Here is a 15,569-nt window from a genome sequence, read left to right as displayed (position 1 = left end):
TTACAGTGTGGTACTTCCTAGGACTTTCTTTGTATCAGATCAGGGCTTAATAGGTTAATAGTTTTGTATCTGATTAAAATAATTTCATGTTAAGATGATCTTTCATACTGTTCAGGTTCTTATTTAAGGATGTATTGTAACATAAACATGTTGTGAAAGCAGCCGTTTCCACCTCTTCAAATAAACACTGCACACACAATTAAAGGAATATCAAATATTATTGGATACAAATGATTTATAGTTCAAATGAAAATACAGTTCATGGTTTCATAAAAGCACCCTTTGCAAAACTATCACTGTTGAAGTAAAGACTTGCAGCAGGTGCTTTGGAGATACAAATGCAAATAGCGAAGTGCGTCTGTAAAGCAGGTAAGCGGGTTAGTATTACTGGCAACAACCTTTGTGTATTTAAAGTGCCAGGAGAGTCTGAGGTGGTAGCTCTTACTTATTCTTGATTTGCATATTACTATTGTTTTCCATTACTGGATTTCTTTGGTATATAAAAGCTTTCATCGCAGTAAACAAAGTATTAAAAATAATTTCCAAAATATGTGTATTAAATACAAAAAAAGTTCCTCTGAATCATAAAGAAGTCTTACATTAGATTTAGGTGCATAGTTTAAAGATCTCAACCTACAAAATTGCTCAGCTTGACAATTAGCAAAGTGTTCCATTGTTGGTAGAAAAGCTTGATTTGAACCAACCGTCCCACTTCATATTTTTAGGACAGGTCACAAAAAGAGAGACTGGATTTGGAAGCTGCCAGGGCTGGGTAGAGCGGCTGGGTGAAGTGTTCCTGGTATTTGTGCAGCAGGGTGATCGTGTTCCCTGTCACGCTGTAAAAGGCGATCAAGCCGCCCTCGTAATCGAGATACACCCCCACTCTCTTGGGGTTGCTGGGAGCTAACGGGACAAAGCTCTTATTGTGCCAGACCTCCATCTTTCCCGGTTCCCCATAAAGGGTCCAGGAGAGATTGCTGTACCCCAGCCTGCAGCGGTCATCCTGCCCCTTCCTGCCGATCTGGGGGTCAGAGACGCCCACCTTCCAGCGCCCTTCACCTTTGACCTCTACCTCCCAGTAGGAGCGGCCGGCCTCTCGGGGCTCTGTGCTCAGGACCTGGGGGAAGGTGTCGAAGCGCAGAGCATGCTGGGGGTATGGCTGGGTCTTCTCAGTGAAGAAAACTGTCCTGTTTCCATCGGCCAGAACCAGTTTAGGATGGGCGCTGTCCGGGTTCAAGGACGGGGTTGTCCCATCTGCAAACAGGAAGGCAAAGGAAGTGGTTTATGAACATTGTAACATGAACCGCTACGAGACCATGGACATCGAAGCCGACAGCAGAGACATTCCCATGTTAACCAAAGCATTCATACTCTATATTTACTTCATGCATAACAGTAGTTTTATTTTGGATTTTGCTCTGTTACCATGATGTGCATGTCACATTTAACAGGCTATTGAAGATGTCAGAGGCTGTATTATGTTTGTTTGAAAGCAATACAGACTGTAATGCTGTGTGGCTTGGGTACTCACACAGCAGAACGAGAGCGTCTCTGTCTGTCTCAAAGTGGTTGGACACAGTCTCCAGTCTCTTCTCTGCCCAGCACTCCAGCCTCTCCAGTTTATCCTTGTCCAGTTCTCTGGTGGACTCCAGCTGGGCCACTGGACTGGACATCACAGCGATACTGGGCAGGAAGGGGAGGACAGGACACGTCAGTACATATCCCATTGACACTTCGTTACATTGCTCTGCCTGGCATGGTGTTCAAAGAACCCATATGAAATATGTAAACCATTGATTTTACATTGATTCCCCAAAAGCAGTAGATCCTCGGATAATCAGAAAATATGGGCCATATCAAGCCGTATAAAGTCTTTAATTGGCTGTAATCTTAAACATGATGTGTGACCAAATCTTACCTCTTTTCCATCTTGTTGTATTCCTGTTTGAGAAAGAAAAGAAAGAGACAACAGAATTGGTGCTGTCAATGTGAACGCTGCTGTCAATGTGAACACTACTGCCAATGTGAACTCTGCTGTTTGTGAACACTGCTGTCTGTGAACACTGCTGTCGATGTGAACACTACTGTCGATGTGAACACTACTGTCTGTGAACACTGCTGTCAATGTGAACACTGCTGTCAATGTGAACACTACTGTCTGTGAGCACTGCTCTCTGAACACTGCTGTCAATGTGAACACTGTTGTCTGTGAACACTGCTGTCAATGTGAACACTACTGTCAATGTGAACACTGCTGTCAATGTAAACACTGCTGTCTGAACACTGCTGTCAATGTGAACACTGCTGTCTGTGAACACTGCTGTCTGTGAACACTGCTGTCGATGTGAACACTACTGTCTGTGAGCACTGCTGTCTGAACACTGCTGTCAATGTGAACACTGTTGTCTGTGAACACTGCTGTCAATGTGAACACTACTGTCAATGTGAACACTGCTGTCTGAACACTGCTGTCTGTGAACACTGCTGTCTGAACACTGCTGTCAATGTGAACACTGCTGTCTGAACACTGCTGTCTGTGAACACTGCTGTCTGAACACTGCTGTCAATGTGAACACTGTTGTCTGTGAACACTGCTGTCAATGTGAACACTACTGTCTGAACACTGCTGTCAATGTGAACACTGCTGTCGACGTGAACACTGCTGTCTGTGAACACTGCTGTCAATGTGAACACTGCTGTCTGTGAACACTGCTGTCTGAACACTGCTGTCAATGTGAACACTGCTGTCTGAACACTGCTGTCTGAACACTGCTGTCAATGTGAACACTGCTGTCTGTGAACACTGCTGTCTGTGAACACTGCTGTCAATGTGAACACTGCTGTCTGAACACTGCTGTCAATGTGAACACTGCTGTCTGAACACTGCTGTCTGTGAACACTGCTGTCTGAACACTGCTGTCTGAACACTGCTGTCAATGTGAACACTGCTGTCTGTGAACACTGCTGTCTGTGAACACTGCTGTCTGTGAACACTGCTGTCAATGTGAACACTGCTGTCTGAACACTGCTGTCAATGTGAACACTGCTGTCTGAACACTGCTGTCTGTGAACACTACTGTCTGAACACTGCTGTCAATGTGAACACTGCTGTCGACGTGAACACTGCTGTCTGTGAACACTGCTGTCAATGTGAACACTGCTGTCTGTGAACACTGCTGTCTGAACACTGCTGTCAATGTGAACACTGCTGTCTGAACACTGCTGTCTGAACACTGCTGTCAATGTGAACACTGCTGTCTGTGAACACTGCTGTCTGTGAACACTGCTGTCAATGTGAACACTGCTGTCTGAACACTGCTGTCAATGTGAACACTGCTGTCTGAACACTGCTGTCAATGTGAACACTGCTGTCAATGTGAACACTGCTGTCATTTTTTTTTTCTTCCTATTTTTGCTTTGATTCGTATGGCTCTAAGAACTCTGGTTATCGGAATGGCTTTTTCAGACATGGGTTCGACCGCCCTGTCTCCTCCACTAGAGGGAACAGCGAGCAAGTTTACCAGTATGAAGGCCTGCTCTCTGGGTAGGGACAGCCTCTCCAGGACCCCTGCGCTCCCCTGCATCTCCTGCAGGTTCTCCTCCAGCTGCTCCAGCTGAGCCTCGATGCCGGCCAAGGTCTTCCTCTCCTCCCTGTCCAGACGCTGCAGCGCCTCCCTCTCCTCCACCTCCAGATGGCGCCGGAGAGCCTTGTACTGCCACTCCACGTGGGCTTTCCCCTCGTCGATCCGCGCCTGGAGAAACAAGCGCGTGCGGTGCAATGAACCCCCTAGTTCGTTATTAGTTCCTTTAACCCATTAAGCACCAAATTAATGCACCTTTGTAAAAATCAGAACAGAAAGTGTATTTCTGTAAATTGATACATTCTAAATGAATATTTCTGCACAGAAAAACAATTCAATCCTTCAGTCTTGGTTACAAACTGCTGCGTCCTATTTTGACGACATTCAAGTTAGACGTGCCCGTAATCAGAGCAGTGAAATTTCATAGCGGCTATGAAGCTCAACACATAGAAACTGGAGTTTAAAAATCACTTTGTTTTATCATCGCTGTGTTTTATCATGGGGGATACTACAGTATACATACAAAAAGCTTCCGGTAACATGAAAAGGAAACGCACCTGAATCCTTAGTTTCTTCTCCCTCAGCTCTGCTAAATTGTCCTGGACAGTCTGGGCGTTTGCCTTAATCTTCAGCATCCCGTCCTTCAGATTGCTCTAAAACAGTAAGCGTGATTCTGCTTTTAATTTGTGATTCTTTACAAGCTGTGCCATTATATCTATGGTTGAATTTATTTATTTTTTAAGAATCTTATTGCGAAACTAATTTGTTTCTTTTTTGTAAACAGGGTGATTAAAAGTCAGTGGGACACTTTGCAATGCTGATGTATAGTCCATTGTATCCTAATATGCATGCAGTAATATTTTTTGTAAGAGCAGCGGCCTTCTGTGTAGCAGACACCCATAAACCACACACCCTGTCCCTTCATGTGCATGCACAATTGTACCATGTTAAGTTTCCTGTTTATGTATCTATTTTATAATGCATTCTTTTGTTTTGGCATGGCAACTTCTCAAACTCCATCGAGTTCAAATAAACTGGTTTTAAAATGTCTACAAAATGTAATTGAAAAATGATGACCCAAGGGGATATCTAAAACAAATTACACACCTAAAAAAAATATAATAATAATAGTGATAATAAATCAAATACTGTGCCACGCACACACACTGTACTGAATTACAGCTTCACTTCTGCACAGCTGGGTGTATTGTTAGAAAGCTGGCTCACCCTCAGCTCTTGCTCAGCCTCTGTGACGCTCACGCAGGTGTGCTGCTTGTGTGCTCCGATCACAGCACAGACCGTGCACACACACACCCCGTCCTCCCTGCAGTAGATCTTCAGCAGCTCCTGGTGCTCCATGCACTTCCAGGTGGAGATGTCGGAGGTGGGCTCCACGAGAGGGTGGCTCTTGAACACAGATGACTCCAGGTGGGGCTTGAGATGGTGGGAGCACATGGAGGCCCCACACACCAGGCAGGTCTTGACAGCGGGCTGGCTGATCTTGCTGCAGTAATCACAGGGCACAGAGCTAGTGGTGGTCTGGGTGGTGTTAGGGCTGGCTACGTCCCTGTGCATCTGGTCTGCTGAGCTGAAGGCTGCCGTTTTCTTATATTCGTCTTGGCACTGGGTGGTGCTAGGGCCGGCTGCTTCACTGTGCATCTGATCTTCTGAGCTGAAGGCCGGCATTTTCTTATACTCATCCCGGCACTCTGGGCAGTAGCGAGGCCCTGCAGTGGCGTAGCTCCAAAGCTCCTGGATGCACACTTGGCAAAAGCTGTGCCCACACCTCAGGTCAACTCTCTCCTGGTACGGTCTGTGGCACAGCGGGCATGCTGGAGTTTCCAAAGACGCACCCATACTGGCCATGTTACAAAACAAGGAAGTAGCAAATCTGAAAGTAAAAAAAAATGCAAAGAGGTGGAGCCATGTGGTCTTAAAGCAACAGGAGGCAGATTTACTATTCCTTTGTTACAGTACAGTGATGTCTAGACTGCTTCAGTGCTAGGTTGAACAACAAATATTGTAAATCTGATCCAATTTCCATTGTGCTTGTATTAGTGCTTAGGATAAGTAGGGAAAAAAATGTACTGCTTGACTATTTAAATGCAGTTCGACAAAATTCTGGTGGTGTCTGGCAAGCTGTGCATTGGTGCTAACTGACTGCAAGTTCCAGCATTCCTGTTAGAAATGTTTGCCAGAAGTCCTGGATCTATTTCCTTACACCACTCATGACAACACTATTAGAAACTTTCAAATAACATGGAAATCCACTGCACAGAGCAAGAGCTTTCAAATAACAAGGGAATCCACTGCACAGAGCAAGAGCTTTCAAATAACAAGGGAATCCACTGCACAGAGCAAGAGCTTTCAAATAACAAGGGAATCCACTGCACAGAGCAAGAGCTTTCAAATAACAAGGGAATCCACTGCACAGAGCAAGAGCTTTCAAATAACAAGGGAATCCACTGCACAGAGCAAGAGCTTTCAAATAACAAGGGAATCCACTGCACAGAGCAAGAGCTTTCAAATAACAAGGGAATCCACTGCACAGAGCAAGAGCTTTCAAATAACAAGGGAATCCACTGCACAGAGCAAGAGCTTTCAAATAACAAGGGAATCCACTGCACAGAGCAAGAGCTTTCAAATAACAAGGGAATCCACTGCACAGAGCAAGAGCTTTCAAGACCTCTTCTGTACTTTTGTTATTTCATATTTAGTTTTTCTAGACACTACACAACACCTGCACAATCGATGGTGCTGAAGCTAGAATCGCATTCAAAGAAACTGCAGTTACCAAAAAGTGTAACCAGTGGCACTGTGTACTATACAAAAATATCTTAGAATAAGTGAATGCAAACAAAAATAATATTCTCAAGGGGTATACAGTCAAGCCCACTTATATATAGAAGTATTCAAAATTATTCAACCAATTTGAATGTGTAAAATACTGTAAAATCATGAGGAGAGAGGCAGGCAGGCCATAAAGATAGCCTTTAATACTAGACAGATAGACAGACTGATAAACTGCAGTGTTTTCTTTGGGTTGATCGTGGGGTTGCCAACTTACCACTTTTTTTATTTTCAAAATTTTCCCCATTTTGAAATGGTCAATCTGCCCCATTTGAGGAAAAAGAATGCATAGGGTATACAGTCTGTCACAATATAGCTAGAAACACGCTGTACGTGATTTAAACATTATTTCATTGTTGCCAATTTATTTAACCTCACAGTGCTGTTTATCTAATATTAAAATATCTGCATGCATGGAATAGTCTGGGTTACTTGAACAATTCTAGAAGGGATCATTTTAGGTGCTTCCAACGTTCTCCTTTGCAATAGGATGTGGTATAGAGCCCATGTGATGTTTCACATTGTGTTGTGTGCCTGTGCATCACTAGTACAGTACATGAGGTAACGGTCTAGTAGTATTGCATTGCAGACGTAACAACATGGTGGGGGTTGCAATGCAAGCATCGCTTGGCAGGGAAAGCATCACCGTTTTAACATTTTAAGCATTTAAGAATTAGAGTGGTATCCTAAGTCTCATCATGAACTGTATTAAAATCACAAATGTTTTTAAAACATTTTAAACAACAAGGGGCGTCTTTATTTGATCGAACTTCTTCAGCTGGGAAGCCCAGCGATCTCTCCCGGTGCAGTGTCTTCTTTGTGTTAAGTTTCAGGAATATGCCAAACACATGTAACCACCCACTCAACAATCACGATATCTACAGTAACACAAACGTCCATGAAATGAAATGAAGCAATAACATGTGCAATTTGTCGTGACTCGTGCGATGGACGATACTGATTACATTGAAACAAAAAAAAAGTATTGGAGCTGTCGAAAACCGAAGCAGTTATATTGACATCTTCAGCAGAACAAGAAAGTTTTTTGTTTTTTTTTTGCGGTAAGACTTTTCATGTGATCATGGTTTAAAAACACAATGCACAAAAAAATACATTTCCCGGTAGCCATTTAGATCACATGATTTACACAAAATGACGTCACGGGACGGTCACATGCTCCTGCTGCTGGATCAGCAGAGGGGGACAGAATCTACCCGACCCGTGAGAAACAACAAACACAGCGAAGGGAGCGGTGAGTGAAAAGTGGAACTGTTGTATTTCTGTATATTTTAAATTAAAAAAAAAAAAACATTAAGATGCTGCTGTTAATGTTTTTCATTGTATTACACGTTGATAAATGAATTGTCAGGTTTAGGGGATTTAAATGTTTTGGTAGGCAGTCTGCAGTATGAGGGTGACACCCTGGGATCCTACAAGAAGCTGCTTGATAAGATTCTGGGATCAATAAGCTACTGACAACCAAACGAGCAAGATGGGCCGAATGGCCTCCTCTCGTTTGTAAACTCGCTTATGTTCTTAAAAGGTCCTGCTCGTGTACACCTACCAAATTATTCAGATTACCGTAATCTTCGGCTACAAGGTCAGTATTGCAGATTTACAACTGCAGCTGCAATATAATCACGGGCAGGTTGGCTGCGTATTATTTATAACACTGGAGTATATGGAATTCGTATGCTCGGGGCACAACAATGCTGCAGATGTTTTGGTATTCCGATGTATCTGGGCTACTAAATTTTTGACTGGCTACTAAACTAAACCTTGGGCGTCATGGTTGTGGAGTGTCAAGCTATAATGAGACAGAGGAAATGGCATTTTAAAACCTAAAGGCTTGCAAATATTCCTTTAATTAGGCTTAAGCACAATATCAAGAGAATAATGGTGAGTTCCCAGTTTATTGCTTGTGTTTGTGACAGATCAACCTGCTGAGCACAAGGAGAGTCTGGGCAGCAGGAACTTTAGAACTGCACTTGTTTATTGTCACATGGTCCTTCAGACTTGGCTCTCTGTGTTTCTAAGGGTAAACAGTTCTGGGTAGAGCCGTCTGGATTTGAGTTATGTTTGTAAGTTGTTCAGTTTCACTGCAATGAAATAAAACTCTTACTGCACAACACCATCTATTTCATAAGAGTGAGTGTATCAGGCTGGTGAACATGCTTTTGCTGATTCCTTTTTAAGACAGAGCTGTTTTTGAAGCCTTATCTGAGGTTGCCAGTTTTATGAAGCTGATCACTAAAGTTTTATTGGAGAAATATAACTTATTTTATTTCCCCAGCAGGGTTTGAAAAGATCAAGTCTGGAGGGGCACCTATAATTTCATCACGTGAATACCACCACAGCTGTCTTTTTTTGCTGCCACACAGCTGAAGTGAAGACAGTATGAGGTGCCAGCTTCCTTGATGTTACCTCCTCACCCACCCCTGTCCTATTAGTATTAGATTGTTTTCTAGATATTTCTTTGACAATGTCCCGCACTGCCGTAGCGATCAACAGTGACTATAATGACTTGGGCTGGAGAGAGGATGCGGGGGAGAGAGCCTGGCTGCTCCAGAGCCCCAGTGTGGAGAGTGAGCCCAAGAGTGACAGCAAGGAGCCCAGGGGGGGCACCTCCTCCATCGGAGCCGTCTTTATCGTGGTGAACGCTGCCCTGGGGGCCGGCCTCCTCAACTTCCCGGCAGCTTTCAACACAGCGGGCGGAGTCACCTCTGGAGTAGTCCTGCAGATGGTAGGTGTTGTTTGCAATGGATCTCAATGATTGAGAAAGGAAAACTGAAGTCCTCTATATTTATTCATACAAAACCCCTGCAGTGGTAATGCAAGCTTCCCCACCACAGCACACAGTGGGCCACCTTTAGTCTGCCCTGGAGTGGCCACTCTCTTAGCAGGTAAGGGAGCAGTTCAGCCTCCATGCACATCGTATTCTTATATAGCCTCATCAGGATGAAAATAAGACTACTGTTGGATTGCAGTTTCAGACGTTCCGGGTTTTACTGCAAGCTTGATTAGACATAGTGTACAGGTAACAAGCTCGGGTGTGTCTTATTAGATTCATAGTAAAATCAAGAATGGATCAAACTACAGGGCAATCGGGGTCTCATTTCCATCCCTGAAATGAAATTTCAATAAAGTTCTGCATCGCTTGCATGAAGTTCCAGAGTGCCTAGGCATTTGTGATCTGATAACTGTATCTCCCCCTGTCTTGAGATGTTTGGCTTCAGCTGTTAACGCAACTCAAAACTCTGAGCTGTGTATCTCTACAGAGAGAGGCTGGCAGGCAGCCCTGCTCAGCGCTTGATTGCTGTGTGTGCTCCCTGTCCCGCAGTGCATGCTGGTATTCATCATCGCCGGGCTGGTGGTCCTGGCCTACTGCTCCCAGGTCAGCAACGAGAGCACCTACCAGGAGGTGGTGCGGGCCGTGTGTGGGCGTGTCCCGGGCGTGCTCTGTGACGTCGCCATCGCCGTCTACACCTTCGGAACCTGCATCGCCTTCCTCATCATCATCGGGGACCAGCTGGATAAGCGTGAGTCATCTCCCAGAGACCACTACTACGCATTCATTTGTGTCATTCAGTACTTTAAGCCTGTCGGAAGAGAGGAGCTGGCCCCAGGGATAGATTACAAAACTGTCAGTGCAATGCCATGCAATTCAACGAACCTGCAACATGCCTCCCTGCAGGTGATTTAGAAACAAAAATCGTATTCGTGGGGTTTTGTATTTTTCTTGTTTGTTGATACAGACTGTTCTTCTCTATGTTCTGCACACTTCTAGTTCTGTAAACTGGGGCCAGCAGATGTCTTCATGTTAACAGCATGCACTCTGCTCTGAAGGATGCGCCTTCAAATAGGATCCCAGCCTTGTTTAGTTCAATCTTCCTTATTGTTTTAGTAATCCTCGTGAAGATTTGATTGAAACTTCATTTCAGTGTGTTGTCGAGGTACTGGGGTCGATTGCACTTTGTCCCCTTTGCTTTGTCCTGCAGTGATCGGAGCCATGACCCACGAGTCAGAAGGGGAGGTGAGCACCAGCTGGTACACAGACCGCAAATTCACCATCAGCCTGACCTCCATCCTGCTGATTCTCCCTCTCTCCATCCCCAAGGAGATCGGCTTCCAGAAGTATGCCAGGTAAGGCAGGCGAGCTCTGTGAAACTGGACCGGGCTTGTAGTCTCATTCTTGGGGACCCTAGGTGTATTAATAACCTTCAGAATTGGCTTCTTTAACAGGCTGTGCACATCTGTTGTATGGATAACGCGGGTAAGACGAGGTACAAAGATTAGATATAGGCTTTAATTGCCTGTGCAAATATCTTCCTTGAGACTGGTTCACACCCAGCCCTGACACTTCTATAGTGGAATAGTTTGAGGTAAGATATCCCTCACTTCTATCATGCTTGATTGCTGTTTCTTGCAGTGCCCTGAGTGTGATCGGAACGTGGTACGTCACCATTGTTATCATCATCAAGTACATCTGGCCGGATAAGGAGATCACACCCGGGTACATCCCTACCAGGTGAGCACAGCCCATTGCAAAGCAGGCAGCTCCTCTCCTCTGTACTGTACTCTACTCCAGAGCTGTGCACAAAAGCATCAACTATCCAATAGCTGGGATTTCTAAAAACTTAGGACCAAAACCTCTTTCAAATCTCCTTTTATTAATTCATACATACATGCATACCAAGGATGGAAGTAAGGTTCATACTGCATTGCAATTTCACCCATTCCAGGTTTTACTACAAGCTTCATTAACCACAGTGTATAGGTAACAAGCTCAGGTGTGGCATAGTAAACTCATAGTAAAAGTAGCAATGGATCAAACTACTATGCAATGGGAGTCTTATTTCCATTCCTGCATACACATGTATACATTTTTGTAGGTATGAATTGTAAATAAACCTTTCTGTAACATACAAAAAAACTAATACACAAAGACAAAAAAACACAACTATGTGCAGGTATTTAATATGAGGGCTTGTTTTTTATTAAGAAGTTCCCTTCTAGCCAAACTTAGGCCCCAGCATGTAGTTTGTATCCTGTACAAATGTCAGTATCCATGCTAATATATTCTCATTGTTGTGTCCTTTCAGCCCTTCCTCGTGGACCGCAGTGTTCAACGCCATGCCAACCATATGCTTCGGATTCCAGGTATCGCAGCTGCTGATAAACCACTTGTTTGTTCCTGCCAGTGATCAGATCACACAGTAAAGGCATCTCTCAGCTTGTCTGACAGTCTTTGCTCTCTCCCGGGCAGTGCCATGTGAGCAGTGTGCCCGTGTTCAACAGCATGAAGAGGCCGGAGATAAAGCCCTGGGGCTGGGTGGTGACGGTTGGCATGATCATCTGTCTCTTCGTCTACACTGGCACAGGTGAGTGGCAGCAGCTGGCTTTCAGTCTGAGGAACTGTGCCCATGCAATGCAATGAACCTGCCTCCCTGCAGGTAGAAACAGAAATGGGATTAGTGGGATATTGTATTTAATTGTTTGTTGATGCAGACTGTTCTTTTATCTGTTCTCTTTGCCCCCCTGTGCTGTGGCTGCTGTCTCCTCCCCTCTCCTCTCAGGGGTGTGTGGGTTCTTGACGTTCGGCTCCAATGTGAACCAGGACGTGCTGCTATCCTACCCCTCCAACGACATCCCAGTGGCCGTCGCCCGAGCCTTCATCGTGGTCTGTGTGCTCACCTCCTACCCGATCCTGCACTTCTGCGGCAGGTGAGGCCATTGCACTGTGTCTGTGTGGCTCGGGATGCACAAAATCCTCTTTCAGTTTTGTTTCTTTTCCAGTTACTGCAGTGTATGGCTGGAAGACAGAGCCTGTTTCCTATGTCATTTAGCACACTTTAATTCTGCTCCATTGGTGGATTCACATTTTATATTCCTGTCTGCAGTTAGGGGTGTTGATTTGCGCAGTTAACCTCATGAATACATGAATGATACAACCTTGGGAAACATCATTTGGGGCGAGGGGGGCGAGGGGGGTGCCCACCCCCAGACAGCTGTACTTCTCAAAGTTTTTCATATTCCAGAATACAGATTGTGTCAGCTGCCAGTGTGAGCGCAACACTCCCGGGCACAGCTTTGAGGAAAGCCCCTATAGAGTGCAAGGGCCTCATGCTGCCAGTGCAGCGAGCTGAGCCGCGTGTGTGTCTCCCTGCAGGGCGGTGCTGGAGGGGCTCTGGCTGCGGTTCCGGGGCGAGCCCGTGGAGGTGGATGTGACTCGGGAGCGGCGGCGGCGAGTTCTGCAGACCGTGGTGTGGTTCTCACTGACCCTCCTACTGGCGCTGTTCATCCCTGACATCGGGCGTGTCATCTCCCTCATCGGGGGGCTGGCAGCCTGTTTCATCTTCATCTTCCCAGGTGGGTACCCCCCCCTGCTCCGACTGCACACACCCTCCTGCTCCTGTGGTACCTAGCTGTCATCCTGGCCTCTGTTTCATTGACCTGTGCATGTGCAATCCAGCAACGATGGCCACTGAAATGGATACAGGCATTGCAGTACATTAGTCTTGCTGTCCTTTTTCAGTTCATGCTGAACTGTGTTTGTGTTACTGCGTACATTAATATACCTTAAAGGGTTTTTTTTGTGTTTTTTTTTTTTTACCCCAGGGACTGTCCATTCATTTTTCCTTAGCTTGTGACTGCATGTTTTATTTCTAACCCAAGTTGATTTTTTTATTTTCCCTTTCTCTCCAGGGCTGTGTCTGATTCAAGCCAAACTGTCAGAGATCCAGGAAGTCAAACCTGCAAGGTAGGAAAGTCAAGAGTGTTTGTATCTTTCTGTAGTGACAGTACATTCACATAATCTAAATCACCCTCTATTTCAAGCTCTTGACCTGTCTTTCCTTCCCTTGCAGCTGGTGGGCGCTGGTGTCCTACGGCATCTTCATGGTCACTCTGGGGGCCTTCATCTTCGGCCAGACCACCACCAACGCCATCTACCGAGACGTCATCCACCAGAACACAGAATAAACACAACCCCGCTGACTGAGTGCTGCCCCCTACTGCATGGGAAGACCTCTGAATCCAGACAGCACAACACACACACAGCAGAAACACTTGGCTCCATGAACAACAATGCAGACTGTAGTCTCTGTGTGGAATTTGCATAGTAAGTACAAGTCAGCTCAGGAACTCAGGAGTGTGTGGACGGCTGCTTGTTTTAATAACAGTATGATCTAGATACCACTGCTGACCAGTAATGTCCACTGCGCAGTAAGAAAGTGATCTGCACATAACAAGCTTTGTAGCACTCGATTGCTGACAGTGGCGTGGGTTTTTTACTCTGGCTGTTAATTATGATTTAATATTGACCCCAGTTTGGTTGGGTTTGAATTCCTTCTCTGATCACTGTAGATCAACGTTTAAAGAAAAAAATACTGTGGTTTCCTACAATATGTAGATCATGAAGCAGTGTCTGCTGTCCTGGTAGACAACTAAGGGATGGTGGGGTTTGGAAAATGTAGGGTGGATCAATCCTGCATGTAAACCCCCTTTTACTTGTAATTTTAGCTATAAAACTGAACCATAGCATCAGGAGTTTGGCTGTACAGTCGACTGGAATTATTCAAAAGCTTCTGTAAAGGGGTGTAAAATGTGGGTTTAAAAATGGAAACCATGTGTTGCTATCTCTGTGCTACTGTACAGCTATGGCCAAAAGTGTAATTCATTCTATAGGGTGATGCAAAACATTTGGCCAGAGCTGTAAATACAACACTATGCCCCCTTGTGGGTCACAAAAAAATTGCAACTTGCTGGTATCACTAAAATCTTTTAAATAATTTCAGTCACTAAGACACTGGGCCTGATTTACCACAGTCTACACACCAGAATCCAACCATTGTTAGTGAAGTTAAAACGAGTTACCTGCAAGTTATAAGATTAATTTGCAAAGTCAAATGACTTGGGTGTTTATTCCCAGTTTTGTAACATCGGCAGTTATTTTCATTCTTAAAAAACAAACAAAAAAAAAAAAAGCTTTCAAACTTACATTACAAATGACACTTTGATAAATCAGGCCGGTTGTGTTGTAATTAGAGGGACAGCAGCTCAGATTTGTTTTATAAACTTGAAAATGGTGAAACGGGTTATATACTTCACTGTAAGCAATGTCTTCTGGTGCAGAACGCGTCTTGCAAACTGCCTCTGCAGAATCTCATGCATTCCCATATGTGTGCACCTCCTTGCAGGGTGAACAGGGTTTTAGAAACCAATCACATATATACAGCATGCATTCAACTGATAAGACTTAATACCACTAGTTGACAGAGACAGTGCATGCAAGAGGTTTTCAAGCACTGGAAACAGCTGCTGCTTGCTTTGTCTTGTAGCAGCATTACCACACCATTGCTTCAAGGGATACAAATTCATTTTCTTATCTCTTTTTAGCATAAGTAACTTTCACTGGCCCCTATTTCGTTGTGCCAAAGATCTTTGGTGTGTGTGTGTGTGTTTTTGTTTTTTTTTCATTTCGTAGATTTTTTTTTTAAACATGAATGTGGTTGCTTCCTGGGGTAAGAATATGGATTTTAAAGTCGAAGTTGTCGCCCCTTTCGACCGGATTGACTGAATAAAGATGATTCTGATGTGTTAAATGCAGCGCATAATCGTTTACACTATGTACTTTTATACCTCCTTATTTTTATTGTTTTAATTTTTTATGTAACTAAAATAAAGGAATAAATACTGCTAATTAATCGTTGCTTGTTGATTTGATCTTTTTTGTTTCTGGTTTCGCAGACCCCGATTTAGCACTAATCTTGGACTTCCTAATATTAGGCAAACTGATGAAATGTCTCAAACATTGTAACATGTGACCTGTATTTAACTCCTTTGGGTGCCTTTCTGTCAGATGTTTTGACAGCTGTGAATAAACACAAATACTGGGATATGTTGGGGCACAAGGGGGACTGTGCTTCTATTGTATGTCATCCACACTTTAAATGAAGCTGACCAATATTCCAATGTTACTGTTGACAGCAGCAGGGTTTAAACACCTGGTTCTAGAGACAGTCCCTTCAGCAGTCATTATCAGCTGCTTTGACTATTTAAATCACATTTAAAGAACTGCTAAGGTAAGGACACTGTAAACACCAGCAATCCGCTCTATCAGCCAGAAGTCCTTTTTGT

The 15,569-nt window shown here is 44.4% G+C and overlaps 2 protein-coding genes across 4 annotated transcripts; one reads left to right on the top strand and one right to left on the bottom strand.

Moving 5' to 3' along the window:
- Positions 1 to 199: 199 nt before the first annotated feature.
- si:dkey-29p10.4 (tripartite motif-containing protein 14) lies at positions 200 to 5,691 on the bottom strand. Its single transcript, XM_034042307.3, has 6 exons — positions 4,809 to 5,691; positions 4,139 to 4,234; positions 3,522 to 3,752; positions 1,919 to 1,941; positions 1,532 to 1,683; positions 200 to 1,254 (listed from the first exon to the last, which is right to left on the bottom strand). The coding sequence occupies exons 1-6, from the start codon at positions 5,445 to 5,447 to the stop codon at positions 722 to 724; spliced, it is 1,674 nt and encodes a 557-aa protein (XP_033898198.2). The 5' UTR covers positions 5,448 to 5,691; the 3' UTR covers positions 200 to 721.
- Positions 5,692 to 7,551: 1,860 nt separating this feature from the next.
- LOC117425163 (sodium-coupled neutral amino acid transporter 7-like) lies at positions 7,552 to 15,141 on the top strand. Of its 3 annotated transcripts, none has more exons than XM_034041884.3 (11): positions 7,552 to 7,683; positions 8,728 to 9,174; positions 9,772 to 9,970; positions 10,430 to 10,574; positions 10,861 to 10,959; positions 11,534 to 11,591; positions 11,698 to 11,812; positions 12,008 to 12,155; positions 12,601 to 12,800; positions 13,137 to 13,191; positions 13,298 to 15,141. In XM_034041884.3, the coding sequence occupies exons 2-11, from the start codon at positions 8,914 to 8,916 to the stop codon at positions 13,410 to 13,412; spliced, it is 1,395 nt and encodes a 464-aa protein (XP_033897775.1). In that variant the 5' UTR covers positions 7,552 to 7,683; positions 8,728 to 8,913; the 3' UTR covers positions 13,413 to 15,141. The 3 variants fall into 3 exon arrangements, with proteins under 3 accessions (XP_033897775.1, XP_033897777.1, XP_058849829.1); XM_034041886.3 differs by having other exon boundaries at positions 7,582 to 7,683; positions 8,725 to 9,174; XM_058993846.1 differs by lacking the exon at positions 7,552 to 7,683 and adding an exon at positions 7,923 to 8,031.
- Positions 15,142 to 15,569: the final 428 nt, after the last annotated feature.

This window comes from Acipenser ruthenus, chromosome 20 (assembly GCF_902713425.1).
Source record: "Acipenser ruthenus chromosome 20, fAciRut3.2 maternal haplotype, whole genome shotgun sequence".
Lineage (NCBI taxonomy): Eukaryota > Metazoa > Chordata > Actinopteri > Acipenseriformes > Acipenseridae > Acipenser > Acipenser ruthenus.
Note: the sequence above shows the minus strand (reverse complement) of the source record. Positions and strands in the feature narration are given on the sequence as shown.

Excerpts from the sequence above, each read along its gene's own strand:
- si:dkey-29p10.4 (XM_034042307.3), bottom strand. The coding sequence starts at position 5,447 with ATGGCCAGTATGGGTGCGTCTTTGGAAACTCCAGCATGCCCGCTGTGC. Across the intron at positions 3,753-4,138 it reads AGAAGAAACTAAGGATTCAG|GCGCGGATCGACGAGGGGAA; the intron begins GTGCGTTTCCTT and ends TTGTTTCTCCAG. Across the intron at positions 1,255-1,531 it reads AGACGCTCTCGTTCTGCTGT|ATGGGACAACCCCGTCCTTG; the intron begins GTGAGTACCCAA and ends TCCTGTTTGCAG.
- LOC117425163 (XM_034041884.3), top strand. The coding sequence starts at position 8,914 with ATGTCCCGCACTGCCGTAGCGATCAACAGTGACTATAATGACTTGGGC. Across the intron at positions 9,971-10,429 it reads CGGGGACCAGCTGGATAAGC|TGATCGGAGCCATGACCCAC; the intron begins GTGAGTCATCTC and ends TTTGTCCTGCAG. Across the intron at positions 10,960-11,533 it reads CCCGGGTACATCCCTACCAG|CCCTTCCTCGTGGACCGCAG; the intron begins GTGAGCACAGCC and ends GTGTCCTTTCAG.